At 44.2% G+C, this 15,669-nt stretch overlaps 1 protein-coding gene across 1 annotated transcript in view; it reads left to right on the plus strand.

Moving 5' to 3' along the window:
- Positions 1-15,669, plus strand: part of XAB2 (XPA binding protein 2) — a 50,313-nt gene that overhangs the window by 26,280 nt on the left and 8,364 nt on the right. Inside the window, 5 exon segments of the mRNA XM_073622381.1 lie at positions 319-432; positions 544-706; positions 795-985; positions 11,398-11,520; positions 11,649-11,829. Of these exon segments, the coding sequence (XP_073478482.1) occupies positions 319-432; positions 544-706; positions 795-985; positions 11,398-11,520; positions 11,649-11,829 (772 nt within the window).

The following is a 15,669-nucleotide window of genomic DNA, read 5'->3' on the forward strand; positions in this document are numbered from 1 at the left end:
CTTTTCTTGGAGTACATCACGGGACACAGAGGTACCTCCCCTCTTTCTGGTTACACGTGTATTGCTTTGCTACAAAACTGAGGTACTCCCGGTAAGGGGAGAGGTTTTATAGGGGGTTAAACTTCCTGTTTAGGGTGTGCCAGTGTCCATCACCTGAAGGTGCCTATATAACCCATACAGTAATTACTGTGGCTCTGTGTCCCGTGATGTACTCCAAGAAAAGGAATTTACAGGTAAGCTGTTAAAAAAAAATCCTATTTATTGTATATGTCATGACAAATGTACTTCACATATCTAATATGAAATCTCTGTTCTTAGTCCACCAAGGCTGTATACGATAGGATCATTGATCTCCGCATAGCCACCCCACAGATTATAATCAACTATGCTATGTTCTTGGAGGAGCACAACTATTTTGAAGAAAGTTTTAAGGTAGGTGAACATGACAAGAAATATGGGTGGCATTCAGGAGAGACGAGGCAAATCGGACTGGTTAAATCTCCATAAAATTGTATTTTATCTTTTTTCTTTTTATGACACCAGGCCTACGAGCGTGGCATCGCCCTTTTCCGCTGGCCGAATGTCTACGATATCTGGAGTACTTATCTGTCCAAATTCATCGCTCGATATGGAGGAAAGAAGCTGGAAAGAGCTCGTGATCTGTTTGAACAGGCTCTGGATGGCTGTCCTAGAAAATTTGCAAAAAGTTTGTATTCTCCAGAGACGTGGACAGGTTGATGGGGGTCACAGATTTATCATACTTTATAACTTTCATTTTTCTGTACTCTGTGTAGATATCTTTCTCTTGTATGCCAAGCTGGAGGAGGAGCATGGTATGGCCCGACATGCCATGGCTTTATATGAGCGTGCCACTCTGGCTGTAGAGCCAAAAGAACAGTACGAGATGTTCAACATTTACATCAAGAGAGCCGCTGAAATATATGGAGTCACACACACCCGAAGCATTTATGAGCGAGCCATAGAGGTACCTAACTTCTTGCATAAACATATTTGCAAATTGAATGTGTTTTTTAACCGCATCCAATTCGCATAAGATGTGAATCGGACCGGCTTTGAATAGAGCTGGCTCACACAGCCGCGGTGCGATTTCAAAAAGGGTCCTGTGCGATTTTGGGTCCGGTTCCAGTGCAAATTCAAGTAAAAATTTGCACTTGAACCGGTGAACAAAATCACGCTTGCCTGCAAACCGCAGCCAGACATGTGTCAACCCAGCCTTAAAGTGGTTGTAAAGACTCAAAGTTTTTTACCTTCATGCATTCTATGCATGAAGGTAAAAAAGATATAACAAGGGAAAAGGGGGTGGGGGAGGGTGGGCCCATAGGGAGCGGGCCCCGTGGAAAGCGGTTACTTCCAGCAACAGAATAATCTCAGATTGATATAATATAAAACAACTTTATTCATATATTGACAATAAAATGAACAGTAATTTCATTACTGTATTGTTGGGTGCAGTGATAAATTACGTTAAATACTTGGCCAAATTTCCGCGGATACTAACAAACATACAGGACAAACATAAAACAATTGGGTGTAGCTAACCGAGTCCGTGCTGATTGCCGCTGTCCTCAGTGGCCTCAAGGCTCATGTCTGGCAATACAAACACATTTTATGTGACTCATTGAGTCTTGTATAAAATTAATACAAACGTCCACTGGGGGCTGAGGCAATGGAGGGGTGAGGAGAGGAAAGAGAGGGTGGGCACGTGAATTGCGGCTGATGTTAATGGATATAGAATAAAAATACTGTTTAATTGCGATCGATCAGACCAGTAAGTCGTTCTGTGTATATGCTAGAAAAACACCATATCAGAGGGTTACTGTATATAGACTGCTATAGTGTGTTATATTTCTGACCGCAGAGTCAGTCCTTTAGTCAGTTCATGCAGGAGTCCTGGTGACCATAAGCACTTCATAAAACGAAATAAGTGTAGCGCTTTGGAGAAGAGTCAGATACAGAGTCTATGGACTGACAGTTCAAAATGCATGTATCAAGAGGAAAACCATCCTTGTGGGAAAAAATTATTTTCTTAAAATCCTCTGGAACAGATCTCATCAAGGGTGTAAACCATTTGGAGAGGGAGCCCACACATCACCACTGAAAGTGAAAAGGCTTACCGGACTAGGTGGACTCAACAAGGCGTACGCCAGGTGGAGTCAGACAGGCTTGGGTGGTGCTGGACTGTAGGTGGCCCAGAAGGGCAATGTTGGTGGAGTGGCTTCCACAGAGCTGTGTTCCCTGGATGATGCCGAACCCGAAGATGTGAGGTGAAACACACGTGGATCGTATCCCTCGGACCGGCGTTGGAACCAGAGATGACAGCAGCAAGTGAAGAGAAAGAAGGAATGGCCAAATAGAGTAAATCCGTCTAAATAGGAATTTATTATAAATAGTATACACTCAATTCCCATTTATACGGATTTACACTATTTGGCCATTCCTTCTTTCCCTTCACTTGCTGCTGTCATCTCTGGTTCCAACGCCGATCCGAGGGATACGATCCACGTGTGTTTCACCTCACATCTCCGGGTTCGGCATCATCCAGGGAACACAGCTCTGTGGAAGCCACTCCACCAACATTGCCCTTCTGGGCCACCTACAGTCCAGCACCACCCAAGCCTGTCTGACTCCACCTAGCGTACGCCTTGTTGAGTCCACCTAGTCCGGTAAGCCTTTTCACTTTCAGTGGTGGTGTGTGGGCCCCCTCTCCAAATGGTTTACACCCTTGATGAGATCTGTTCCAGAGGATTTTAAGAAAATATTTTTTTCCCCACAAGGATGGTTTTCCTCTTGATACATGCATTTTGAACTGTCAGTCCATAGACTCTGTATCTGACTCTTCTCCAAAGCGCTACACTTATTTCGTTTTTTGACATTGTTTACACTTGCTGGTTGTGTTAGCTGCTCATTTGTCCTTTCTGGTAGCGCAGAATTATTGTATATATTCACATAAGCACTTCATAGCAATATTTAAATGTTCATTGGTGACTGAGCTTTGTAGCTTAAGAACACAGCACGTGTCATTGTGTAAGATGCAGGATACGGACGTATTGAACAGGTGTATAGCCTGTTTGTCTGTACATTACCAATCCATATGCAAGCTGCTTCCCGTTTGACAATCCACAGGGTCTTTGTGCAGTCACATTCTTGTCACTCCTGTGACGTACGGCCGCTTGTTGGGTAAGGCAGAAAATCTTGTGAACGTCTCCTTGCTATAGCAACAATCGCATTCTTGGGTTGAGTCTTATCACCAAGGAAGGTTAGTCACGGTGCGCACTTCATTCAAGGGCTCACCGCCCTCACCTCTCGCATTACACACACCTCTCCGTGCTTGTGGCGTCCATGGACTGGGCTGCGTTTTGACGTCAACGTGTTTCGCCGTGACTAATGGCGTAGCTTCATCTTGGACGTTCATTGGATGGGCTCCCACACGCCCTTCTTATCATGAACTTGCTGGTGGTTGCCGCCAATGAAATTGTAATAGCTAGAAGGGACATATCCTATTGGTAAATGGTTGTCTGTCCGCTTTTGGCCAATCATCAATTGCCGTTCATTCGATTGAAGTGAGTCATTGTCAATCGAGAATTGAATTAAAGATTTGTCTCTTAAACATGTTTGTGCAGGTTTTTATATTAAATTTCTAATGGTAATTAACTATGCTGGAGCACTTGGGAGGTGAATTAGGTGAAAAGAGGTGAGGTAGAGAGCCATACAAGAAGGGAGTTAAGACGCTCAGGAGCATGCATAAGCGTGTGGGTACCAACCGCATCTAGTTGGGCCAAAAGAGTAGCATGATGGTCACCTTTGAGAGATGCTGGTCATTTGTTAAGTGCCAATAAGGCGCTATTTGTATTTCCTGATAACATGAACCTGACATATATACATTTCTATATTTTAGCTATTTACAATTCATAGATAATACTTTCACAGATCACTTGTATACTGATTTTTACATAGCAAGTATTGTTGAAGCTATGTAGTCCCTACCCTGCGTTTTTTAAAAACGCACGAATAATGATGATGGAACAGTGACACAATAAATAGCAAGCAAAAATGAGCAAGCAAAAATGAGCAAGCAAAAATGATGGTGTCTAAGCAGTCAGGGCCTAATGTTAGGGCTCCAAGAATACCTGTAAATTTAGCTCTGTGTTTAACCCCACCGGCACGAGGGACTTCAGCTTGTATACCCACCACTTCTCCTTTTGGAGAAGTATGCGGTCGAAGTCACCTCATCTGGTGGGTAACTTCAGGACATAGATCCCCTTTACAGTAAGCCCTTCAGAGCTTCCACCATGGCACAACGAGAAATGTTTAGCTAGTGGTTTCTCTGGGATTTTTCCCTTAGCATTAATTTCTCGTAGGTGCTCGCCTCTATGTATTTTCAGTGATCTCTTTGTTTTTCCTACGTATATCCTGGGGCAGGGACAAGTTTTAAGTCACTCACTCGTGATGTTGAACAGTTGATGAGGTCACGGATCTCAAAGGATTTCTGACCCAATGCATCAGTGAATCTGGAAGTTCTATGGACAAAAGGGCAAATTTGACATTTAATGCAGGGGAACATACCCACAGAATGGGGGTACTCAGACAGCCACGTATGACTTGGTTCCTTTACAAATTCTGACTGAATCAACATTACTCCATTACACCAAACTACGGCTCTACGGGCGACTAGCTTCGGGGAGGAGCTAACTATTCTGTTAAGTCCAGGGCATTAGTCAAGATCCCCCAATGTTTCTCAAGGGTAGAGCGAACCTTGTTCCCCTGAGACCCAAATGCAGTACTGATCCGCACTGGTTCCTTTGCTTCTTTATTTGGCTCCACACTAGGTTTAGCCTGCAACAAGCTATCACGGTCTCTCAAGGCTGCCTTGCGTCTAGCCCTTCTGATCTGTCTATGCGAGTAGACGCGTTCACGGAACCTCGCATACAGTTCAAGGCTTTCGCGTCTATAGTCTGCTGGATCCGTGCAGTTAGTTTTGATTCGTAGGAACTGTCCAACGGGGATCCCATTTTTTAGCCAATGAGGATGATGGCTTGTTGCATGCAGCAGCGTGTTGGCTGCCGTTTCCTTTCAGAATGTGCAAGTGCTGAGTTGGCCACTTTCCTGGGTAATAAGTAGGTCTAGAAAGGGCAGTTCATTCTGGTCAATGTTATATGTCAGTCGTATATTTTGTTCGTTCATATTTAGTTCACTCATAAACTGGTGTAGGTCATCCAAAGTCCCCCTCCATAGCATAAAGACATAATTGATGTACCGCAACCACGTAAGTACGTGGGTGCGGTACATCGATGAGGGATAGACATCCTCCTCCTCCCACAGTCCCAAATGGAGACAGGCATAGGCTGGAGCCCAGGCTGCTCCCATAGAGATACCTCGTATTTGGTGGTAATAGTCAGGAATTGGAAGAAATTATTGGACAAATTAAAGCCCAATAGTTCGACCAGGAATTCATTTTGGGGTCCAGATCTTGGATACGATGTATCCAAAAATCGCTCCACCGCGTGAATCCCCACGGAGTGGGGTATTGATGTGTAGAGTGACTCCACATCAATACTGACCATCACTGTCCCCTCCGGTTGTTTACTGACATTAAGTTCATTATTTTTAGCCAGCACATGTCTTGTGTCCTGGACATATGATTTTAATTCTTTGACCATATCCTGGAGAAGGGAGCCCAGGTACCTACCCACTCTTTCCAAGGGACCCCGACAGGCGGAAACAGTCGGTCTACCTGGGGTTTTTTTGCGGATTTTTGTGGACCTTGGGGATAATGTAGAAGGTCGGCGCGTTGAACTCCCGCATCAGGAGATGTTGATACTCACGGTTGCTTAACAGGCCCTCATTTTTCGCTTCCATTAATTTCTTATTTAGCTCAAGTACCAGCGCTGGGAAGGGGTTACTGTCCAATTTTACATAGGTTGTCTGGTCATTGAGCAGGCGTTTAGCCTCTTTTTCATAGTCTTTCTGATTCAGTAATACAAACATTACCACCTTTTGTCGCTCTTCTTAATTACGATATTCTGTCTCTTTTTTAAGTCATTCAAGGCGACCCTTTCGCCTACTGTCAAGTTGTCTGGGGATTTTTTAGACCAGTCTATCTTACCTAGGTCTGTCTGAACCATGTCCAAAAAAAGTTTCAGCCATCTGTTTTTGGACAGTGGTGGCATCTTTTGTGACCTAATTCTCAGTTTGGCCTGTCTTCTTGTGGGAGTGGATGCCTCAAAGGGCCCTTTACTCTCCTCTAGTAATGAGTTTAGTATGTCTAATGCTTTTTGGTCATCTACATCTAGGGGAATCGCAGGTGCTGCTGTATTGTCTGTACAGTCATACAATGAGCGCAGAAAGACTTTCCTCAAGAATAACGTAATATCCTTGAAGACAGTGAACTCATCCATGTTGTTTACGGGGGAGAATGTCATACCCTTTTGTAGTAAGCTTATATGGTCTGGGGTGAGTTCTATGTTAGATAGATTCACTACCTTCATGTCCAACTCTCTTTGTGATAATTGTTGGGATGGTGGCCTAACTACTGTCTCTTTTGGCTCCTGGTAAGGGTTCGATCTCGGACTGTCTTTGCTAATCTTAAATTTATAGGGCCTATTTTGGGTTTTGTGGTAAAATATCTGTAACTGGCTCCACCCCCCTCCTGATCTAAAAAAGTCACTGATCTCGTACTCTCATCCTCTGACCCACTGAGGGATTTACTCTGTCGTGTTCTCGATTGTTGGCGGCGTCCCCATCGCTGTGACTTACTACGTCCATGGCGTATAATTAGACCGAAGACCTCATGCTTTTCGAAATCAGCAAGATCCCGTCGGAATTTTCCCTGCTTGGTAATTTTTAAATTAAGCTGTGTCTTTTCAATTTCTTTTTTGAGGATATCATTTTGTTTCTTAAACTCCTCATTATCTTTTAACGTCTCTAAACCTCGGGCACTCTCCTGTATTTGTTCCTGAATCTTAATAAGTTGAGTTTTTTTCCTCCTTAACTATTAATCACATAACGGATAGTCCATGGTTAAAACAGAGTTCCTTCCATTTAGGGAGAAAACTATCAGTATGTAAATGTTCAGCAGGGATCGTCTTATCCCTTAAACCTCTTGGGACTATCCGGTGTGCTATATAGGTTTCTAAGGATGACACATCCCACTTTCGGTTAAGATGTTTAATCAACAATTTCTTATGTTCTTTAAATTTATTTTTTATTTCGTCCTCTAAGTGGATGGATTGGGGTGTGTCAGTCAAGAAAGCACTCCTAATTTCCTGATCTATATAATCACCTAAGACAAAGGCCATGCCCTTACCAATTAAACCTACACAACAGGTTATAAATCACTGCATATGGATGAGGGGGTAAACTCGCTGAAGACCTCAGTGGTCACAAAAATCACAGCACAGCAAAAAAAGGGGGGGGGGGGAGATCAAATGCGCGAGTTTAACCCGTACCTGGTCAACTAATGGTTTTGACCAGTACTTTATCCTGGACCCTTTAGGGTACTGCTGCTGTAACCATAACAATTAGATATAACAAGGGAAAAGGGGGTGGAGGAGGGTGGGCCCATAGGGAGCGGGCACCGTGGAAAGCAGTTACTTCCAGCAACAGAATAATCTCAGATTGATATAATATAAAACAACTTTATTCATATATTGACAATAAAATTATTGGGGATCCTAAGGGATCCGATGTATAAACAAATGAATCTTTTGCTCAATACATCTTGGCAATCGACCATGAGCAATTTGAAACCAGCCATGGCTACGACATCTGTAGCTAGAAACTTGCAGTACTGGGTTAACCAGCTAAAAGCTCATGTGTTTAACGGATTCACCAAAACAGGAGATATTAGATTCTTTCACTGCCTTGTCCATCGCGGTAGCCTATATGGCGGATGCGTCGGTTGGTATAGAAGAAGAAACAATCCCTAAAACGCCTTTTTTTTTTACCTCCAAAGAGCTCAGGAGCAGGACAACAAGTCCCAGGGGAGGAGGAAAAATTGGTCCACGCTAAAGGCAAGGGCGGACTCCTTTTCCATATTCCTGTGCAAGCCGAAAAAGCACAATGACTCGAGCCTGCGGGTGGGCAGAAGGCTGCAGAATTTTTTTCCGCAGTGGTCAGGCATAACGTCGAATCTGTTCATTTTGACCACTCTTTCTCAAGGCTATGCAATAGAGTTTACGGAATCTCCCCCAAAAAGATTTCTTGTGAAAAACACCCCAAGGGATCCAGTAAAAAAAAAAAAGCCCTGGCCATAAAGTCCCCGTTAAGGGAGCTGATGCAACAGGGTGTAGTGGTCCAAGTGCCACCAGAAGAGTGACAACAGGGATTTATTCTCACATTTTCTTGGTAAAGAAACCAACAGGAAAATTCTGATTGATCCTCAACCTAAAACCTCTGAAGTCCGTCAAGTACAGAAAGTTCAGGATGGACTCTATTTTTTCATTCAGAAATCTACTGACCCCAAAATGTTTTATGGCATCAATAGACTTAAGGAATGCATACCTGAATGTCCCAATTTCACCTCAGTCCCAAAGGTTTCTCAGATTGGCAGTAAAGATGAAAGGCGTGATTTGTCATCTACAGTTCAGGGCCTTGCCATTCTGTCTATCATCCGCACCACAGATTTTTACCAAGGTGATGGCAGAAGCACTAGCTCCACTTCGTCTTCAGGGAATCGCAGTAATTCCCTATCTGGACGACCTGCTATTCTTTGCTTCCTCAAGGGAGAGGTTACAGAACAATTTAGGCAAAGCACGCAATGATCTGGAATTTCTAGGATGCATTCTGAACCTCCAGAAGTCCTCCCTAGATCCATCCCAGAAGGTTCGGTTTCTGGGCTATCAGATCAACTCGATAGAACAGAAGATTTTTCTCCTGCAAGAAAAAAAGGACAAGGTACAGTGCCAATAATGATAAGAGAGATCATGTCGGCATTAGGGGTTCTGACCTCGACCATGCCGGCTATTCAGTGGGCGAGACTACATTTCAGAATGCTACAAGTCTTCCTCCTGAGGTCATGGGATCACAGCTTAAGATCCCTGGACACGGAAAGGGAAGAGGTCTCTATGATGGTGGAGGAATCAGGAGATCCTATCAAGGGGTCTGGGTTGGGCCTTTTCAGTCGAAAGAAGACTGAAAACACATGCCAGCTCTTGGGGATGGGCCCACCTAGGAGAAAGTTTTGCCCAAGGGAATTGGTCCCAGAAGGAGGGGACAAGATCCTCAAATTGGAGAGAGTTGAAGGCGATCGCTTTAGCTCTAGTGATATTTGCTCAAGCTCTCCAGTCTCACTACTTTCAGGTGTTGACAGACAATGCCACGGCTGTGGCTTATTTAAACAGACAGGGGGGTGCACAAGGAGCAAGTCCTTACAAGCACTGGCAACAGAAATTCTATGGGCAGAGAAGCATTTGCTATCCTTGTCTGCAGTCCACCTAAAGGGGACCCTGAACAGAGTAGTGCATTTCCTAAGCAGGTACCCCATTCAGGAAGCAGAGTGGTCTCTGGATCCAGACGTCTTTGAGATGATTTCCAGTATGTAGGGACAGCCAATCTCGATGGGTCCCTAGGGACGGATGCCCTGGTGCATCCATGGAGATTTCACCTTTGTTACGCCTTTCCCCATTTCCAGTTAAATCCACTGGTGTTAAAGAAGATACGACAGGAAAGGGTACCAGTTATTCTAATTACCCCCTTTTTACTGAAAAGAGCCTGGTTCTCAACCGTTCTAGGAATGGCAACCAGGCCTTGTTGGCATATACATTTCAGGAAAGATTTCCTAATCCAAGGTCCAGTAAATCACCCAGATGTGACCAGGCTGTCCCTTTCAACATGGTATCTCAGGAGCGGCTCCTAAAGAGTAAGGGGTTTTCAGACTGTCTGGTTACAACATTGCTATCAAGCAGAAAGAAGGTAACTAGAACCATCTATACTAAAGTCTGGAAAGCCTATAATTCATGTTGCATATCATCTGCTCAAGACCCGAAGAACCTCGTGTCTATTTTGTTTTTGCAGGAGGGGGCAGAGAAAGGACTAGCAGTCAGTACCTTGAAAGTACAGGTTGCTACAGTAGTGGTCTTCCAAGAAAAATCTGTTGCCTCTGAACCTCTGGTAGTTAGGATTTTTAAGGCTCTTACAAGATCAAAGCCAGCGCCGATCGAAAGTTTCCCAAAATGGGACTTGTCGGTAGTCCTGCAATCTCTAACAAAAAGTCAGTTTGAACCTCTGGAGGAAACGTCACTCAAATGTCTCACTCTTAAAGCTGTTTTTCTGATCGCCATTACGTCAGCACGCAGGAGCAGCGAGCTACACGCTCTGTCAAATGGGGAACCTTACCTATCAGTGTTTCCGGACAGAGTCATCCTTAGGACGGACCCAAAATTCTTACCTAAGGTAGCCTCAATGCATAATCGTTCACAGGATATTGTTCTCCCAACCTTCTGCGCTAACCCGTCGGGGGAGAAAGAGATCTTTTTTCATATGTTGGATGTTAAAAGAATTTTGTTACGTTACCTGTAAATGGGGAAGGACTTTAGACGCTCAGATTGGTTATTTGTCCTTTTTTTGGACAACAAGAAAGGTTGCCAGACTTCTAAAGGATCAATAGCAAGATGGTTGAAATTATTCATCCTGGAAGCATACTTGCATGTGGGTATGTCCCCGCCAGCTGGAATTCGTGCACATTCAACCAGAGCGCTTGCGGCCACTTGGGCAGAAAGAGCTGGTGCCGCCCCTGAACAAATTTGCAAGGCGGCAACGTGGTCAAATTTTTGCACATTTGTGCGACATTATAGGCTGGACCTTACATCCGCCAAGGATCAAGTGTTTGGCAGGAAGATTCTGAAGGCTGTTGTCCGGCCTTAAGAGGGTAAGTCTCTGTTATCCTCTCAGGTGCTGTCCTGAAAGACGCTTTAGGAAAATTCAAGTTAGACTTATCGGTAACTTGTTTTCCATAAGTCTTTCAGGACAGCAACGACCCACCCTATTGGTTTTGTACTATGTTGTGACTAACGTATATGTTTATGTGTTCCAGCCAGGGTCAGAGGTTTCTCTTCTACAACTGATGTGTGGTAGGGAGGTGCCTCCCTTTAAATATTTGGAGAAAGAGGGTGTTTCCTGTGGTCTGGTGGGAGGAAAGGCTTCTGGAAAACAAGTTACAGGTAAGTCTGACTTGAATTTTCATTCAGGCCTGCAGAGCATTGCAGCCACGATCTGTGCTATCCTACTATGATAACCTACAGTTATAAGAAAACCGCCAATAATTGGCAGAGAAGTAATGTAATATAAATGACCTGTGTGCGGGTGACGTTGACATTAGTAGGCATTTGTACAAAATATTGTTTAGGAAAGTTTATAAGTTCTATGATTCTATTTCCTCAGCTGTTGCCAGACGAGCAGTCTAGAGAGATGTGCCAGCGTTTTGCGGATATGGAGTCCAAGCTTGGAGAGATTGATCGAGCCCGAGCCGTGTATTCCTACTGTTCCCAGATGTGCGATCCTAGGGTGAGTATTTTGATAGACTGGACCGTGAAAGCCAATTTCTATGACTCATAGTGTATATGGTTTCTGTTGGTAGTATTTTATCTCCACAATGTAACATGTGCATGTGTTCTATATATTAATCTTTGCAGCTGACGGCAGGGTTCTGGCAGAATTGGAGAGACTTTGAGGTGCGCCATGGCAATGAGGACACAATTCGGGAGATGCTGCGTGTAAAACGAAGTGTGCAAGCCAAATACAACACACAAGGCACTTTCCTTGTATCCCAGAGACTGAGGGCAGAAGCAGCAGGGGCTGGCCAGGAATCTAAAGGTAATGCCCTAAAGAAACTTAGCCAGCTAAAAAAAAACTGATTTTTCTTTGCTTCAGTATCACTTTCAATTACAGATCTCAGCTTGTGACTGGGAAGTGAAAGGAGAAGCAGCACACTGATGAGCTCATCTCTCTTTTACTTTGCCTAACCACCCAACCCTCCCCCGCCCCATCAGCATGCTCTTTATAACATGAGGACTGCAGCGGAACTGATTGACTCCTTGTGCTTCGTCTCCTTCCACTCCCAGTATGTGCTTTGCTGTACAGGGAATTGTATAAGAGGTTAATACCAAATCAAGTTCTGGTATTTACATTGCTTGATGTATTTATAAATACAGAGCTGCATCATTTTCATTTAATCCTCTGATTAGGCCCCTTTCACACGGGCTGTCCCATCAGGTCCGCCTGTCGTTTTTTCAGGCCGACCTGATCAGATCCTCCAGTCTCTGGATGTCAGCGGTGACATGTCCGCTGACATCTGCTGCTAACCAATTCTCAAAATTCAGACAGATGGTGGTCCTATGTCCTATTTTCCATCCTTCTTGCGGATTGGATATGATCTAATGAAAACGGACTGGCGGTGTGTTTTCACCCGGTTTCCCCATAGAGGAGAGCGAACTCTGTCCATCTCCGCTCTGCACAGTGAGTGAACACGGACCTGTCATCCGTCTGCTCAGCGAGGATCAGCAGATCGATCCCCCGCTGAGCAAGCGGATTCCGTTCCACGAAGGTGCCTGTGTGAAAGGGAGCTTACACAGATCTATCCATCATGTTTGAAATTTCTACAAACATGTTTGTTCAGCTTTTATATTAATATATCTCATATGGTTAAAAAAAAGACTAATGCCTAATGTTCATCCTCTCAACGCATCTGCAGTTTTGGTCCTGAAGACAAAACAAAACCCTGTGGGCAATGAAGTAAAAATATAAAAAGGATCCTCTCCCTCCTCAGTCAGTTTTTTTTTTGCATTACCACCTTAAAGTATTCAACAGCTTAACCCTTGCTGTAAGGAACCCTTAGGCTCGGTTCACACATGGGCGGCACGACTTGCAGGTCGCCTCAGCGAGGCGACCTGCAAACGACTGCCGGGGCGACTTGCGAGACGACTTCTGCATAGAAGTCTATGCAAGTCGCCCCAAGTCGCCCCCAAAGTAATACAGTAACCTTTTTCTAAGTCGGAGCGACTTGCGTCGCTCCGATTAGAACGGTTCCATAGCACAGAACGGGAGGCGACTTGTCAGGCGACTAGGTCGCCTGACAAGTCGCCCCAGTGTGAACCGAGCCTTAAAGCGGAACTTTACCTATAACAACTTGATAAAAAAATAATGTTCTTTAGTAGGGAACATACATTCCACATGAATAATTTTGCTACCAAAATTTAGTGTGTGCTGTAAATTGCCTCCAGAATTGCTTCTGTTTCTTCTTGCTGAAGGCTGCCATTTTGCTGATGCCCAGAGCCCCTGAACAGAGGTAAATCATAAAGTGGAACTAAACCCATCGATTAAACGGTTTAAAAAAACAGTTACATTCCTGGAATGCCGGAATTGCTAACTGTCACATTTGCTTCTGTCTTCAACCAAACTGTCAAACCATCAAATGGTTGGTGTCATAACTGATCACATGTGCAGCATCATGGCAGTTGCAGATCAAACAGAAGCAGCTTCTTTGGCTGTAACTGATAGGAGGGTTTAAGTTCTCTGTCAGCAGACCGGCCTCCACAAACTCGCCAGTGCTGAAAAATAGAGAGCAACTGAGCATGTGCAGAGCAGGGTGAGACAGTGCATTACTGGATTTTAAACAGTTTAGGCACTTATTTTATAATAATGTGTTACATGGCTATACCTGCAAAAGGGGCCAGTCTAAAGTGATCTAGCAGGACTTCATTTTCTGACTTAAAGTTCCACTTTTAAGTAAGGTTTTTTCTTACATAACTGATTGGGTCACATGATGTCTTCATAGCTATGTTTCCGCTGTATCTTTCCTTTAATCCCCACAAACATATTTCTTTGTAGACAAAAAAAAAAAAGAGAACTACGTAGGAACCTCCATGACTACAGATCCAACCAAAACAGCATTCCATTTTGGGATAGAGAATTAAAGTGTTTACACAGCCTGTCTTTTATTTTTTTCTGTGTCCTCTTTGTGGAAATTTTATCTCGGTTCCTGTGTGGTCACTGGACCTGAAAAATGAGCAGAAGCTCTCTAATAAGGACTTAGACAGGGGAAAGAAAGACGTTTATTTCAGTTGAGTACAGTTAGGTTTAGAGGTTGAGCGATATGACTTGCAAATTACTTCTGTAATAGAAGTCAATACAAGTTGCCTGTAATCTTCTGTGAAGCACTTCTCCCCTCCTCTGGGCAGCCTGCCAAATCTGATAAAAAGAACCTGAAGGATACAATGTTTACACTTATGAATGAACTAAATTCAGTGTGTAGAAGCTCTCAGTTTAACCATTTAAAGACTTAGGCCCCTTTCACACGATCGGACCGTTCAGGTCCGCCTGTCAGTTTTGACGGCGGACCTGAACGGGCGATCCATGTTAGCCTATGGAGCGTCGGATGTCAGCGGAGACATGTCCGCTGACATCCGACCCCGTCCGATCCGCTAAAAGCAGACGTATGGCTCTACGTCCAGATCCGTCGCTGGCGGATCGGATCGGGTGAGATCTGACGAAAACGGACACGCTGTCCGTTTTCGTCCGATCCCTCCATAGGCGGCAGCGGCGCCTGACAAGCCCCTCCCCGCTCAGTGAGCAGAGAGAGACCTGTCATCCGCCGGCTCAGCGGAGATCAACGGACTGATCTCCCGCTGAGCCGGCGGACCGAGGCGGGCTCCGTAGAAACGGAGCCCGCCTCGTGTGAAAGGGGCCTAAATCTTTTCTGACATTTGTTGCTTACAAGTAAAAATCCTGTATTTTTTGCTAGAAAATCACTTAGAACCCCAAACATTATGTATATTTTTTTTAGCAGAGACCCTAGGGAATAAAATAGCGGTTGTTGCAATATTTTATGTCACATGGTATTTGCGCAACGGTCTTTCAAAAGCAATATTTTTTGAAAAAATACACCAATAAATAAAAAAAAAACTAAAGCAGTAAAGTTAGCCCATTTTTTTTTCATCCAAAAGTTTTGATTACCTGTTTTTGTGTATTTAATATTTAAGATATCGTTTTTTTTAATTTTTTTTTTAAATCTAAATTCTACATACAAGTGAACTGATTGGAGGTTTGTTTTGTTTAATAAATGTTTAAATGTAAAAAATTTTCTGTATCACTTAAGGTTGCTTTCACACTGGAGCAGGCATGCGTTGACGGTAAAACGCTGCTAGTTTTAGCAGCGCTTTACCGTCATATTAGCGGCGCTATTCGGCTGCTAGCAGGGCGCTTATAACCCAGTTAGCAGCCGAGGAAGGGGTTAAATGCACCCCTGAAGCGCCGCTGCCGAAACGCTTTGCAGGCGCTTCGGCAGCGATGCGCATTCATTTCAATGGGCAGGAGTGGTGGAGGAGCGGTATACACCGCTCCAAAGATGCTGCTTGCAGGACTTTTTTTTAACATCCTGCCAGCACATCGCCTTAGTGTGAAAGCAGTCGGAATATCACACTGAGACTGCCGGGGAGCTGTTTTACAGGCGCTATTTTTAGCCCAAAAGCGCCTGAAAAACGCCCCAGTGTGCAAGGGGTCGAACTATTAGATTTTATGAGATGAAGGGAAAAAAAAAATCGGCCAAAAAAATCGGCATCACATATCGGCCATCGGCCACCGTGATTTCTAAATATCGGCATCGGCCAGAGAAAAACCCATATCGGTCGACCTCTAGTTAGGTTAGATCTCCTGCCA

The sequence above is a fragment of the Aquarana catesbeiana genome, linkage group LG03 (genome assembly GCF_042186555.1).
Source record: "Aquarana catesbeiana isolate 2022-GZ linkage group LG03, ASM4218655v1, whole genome shotgun sequence".
In the NCBI taxonomy this organism is placed as follows: domain Eukaryota; kingdom Metazoa; phylum Chordata; class Amphibia; order Anura; family Ranidae; genus Aquarana; species Aquarana catesbeiana.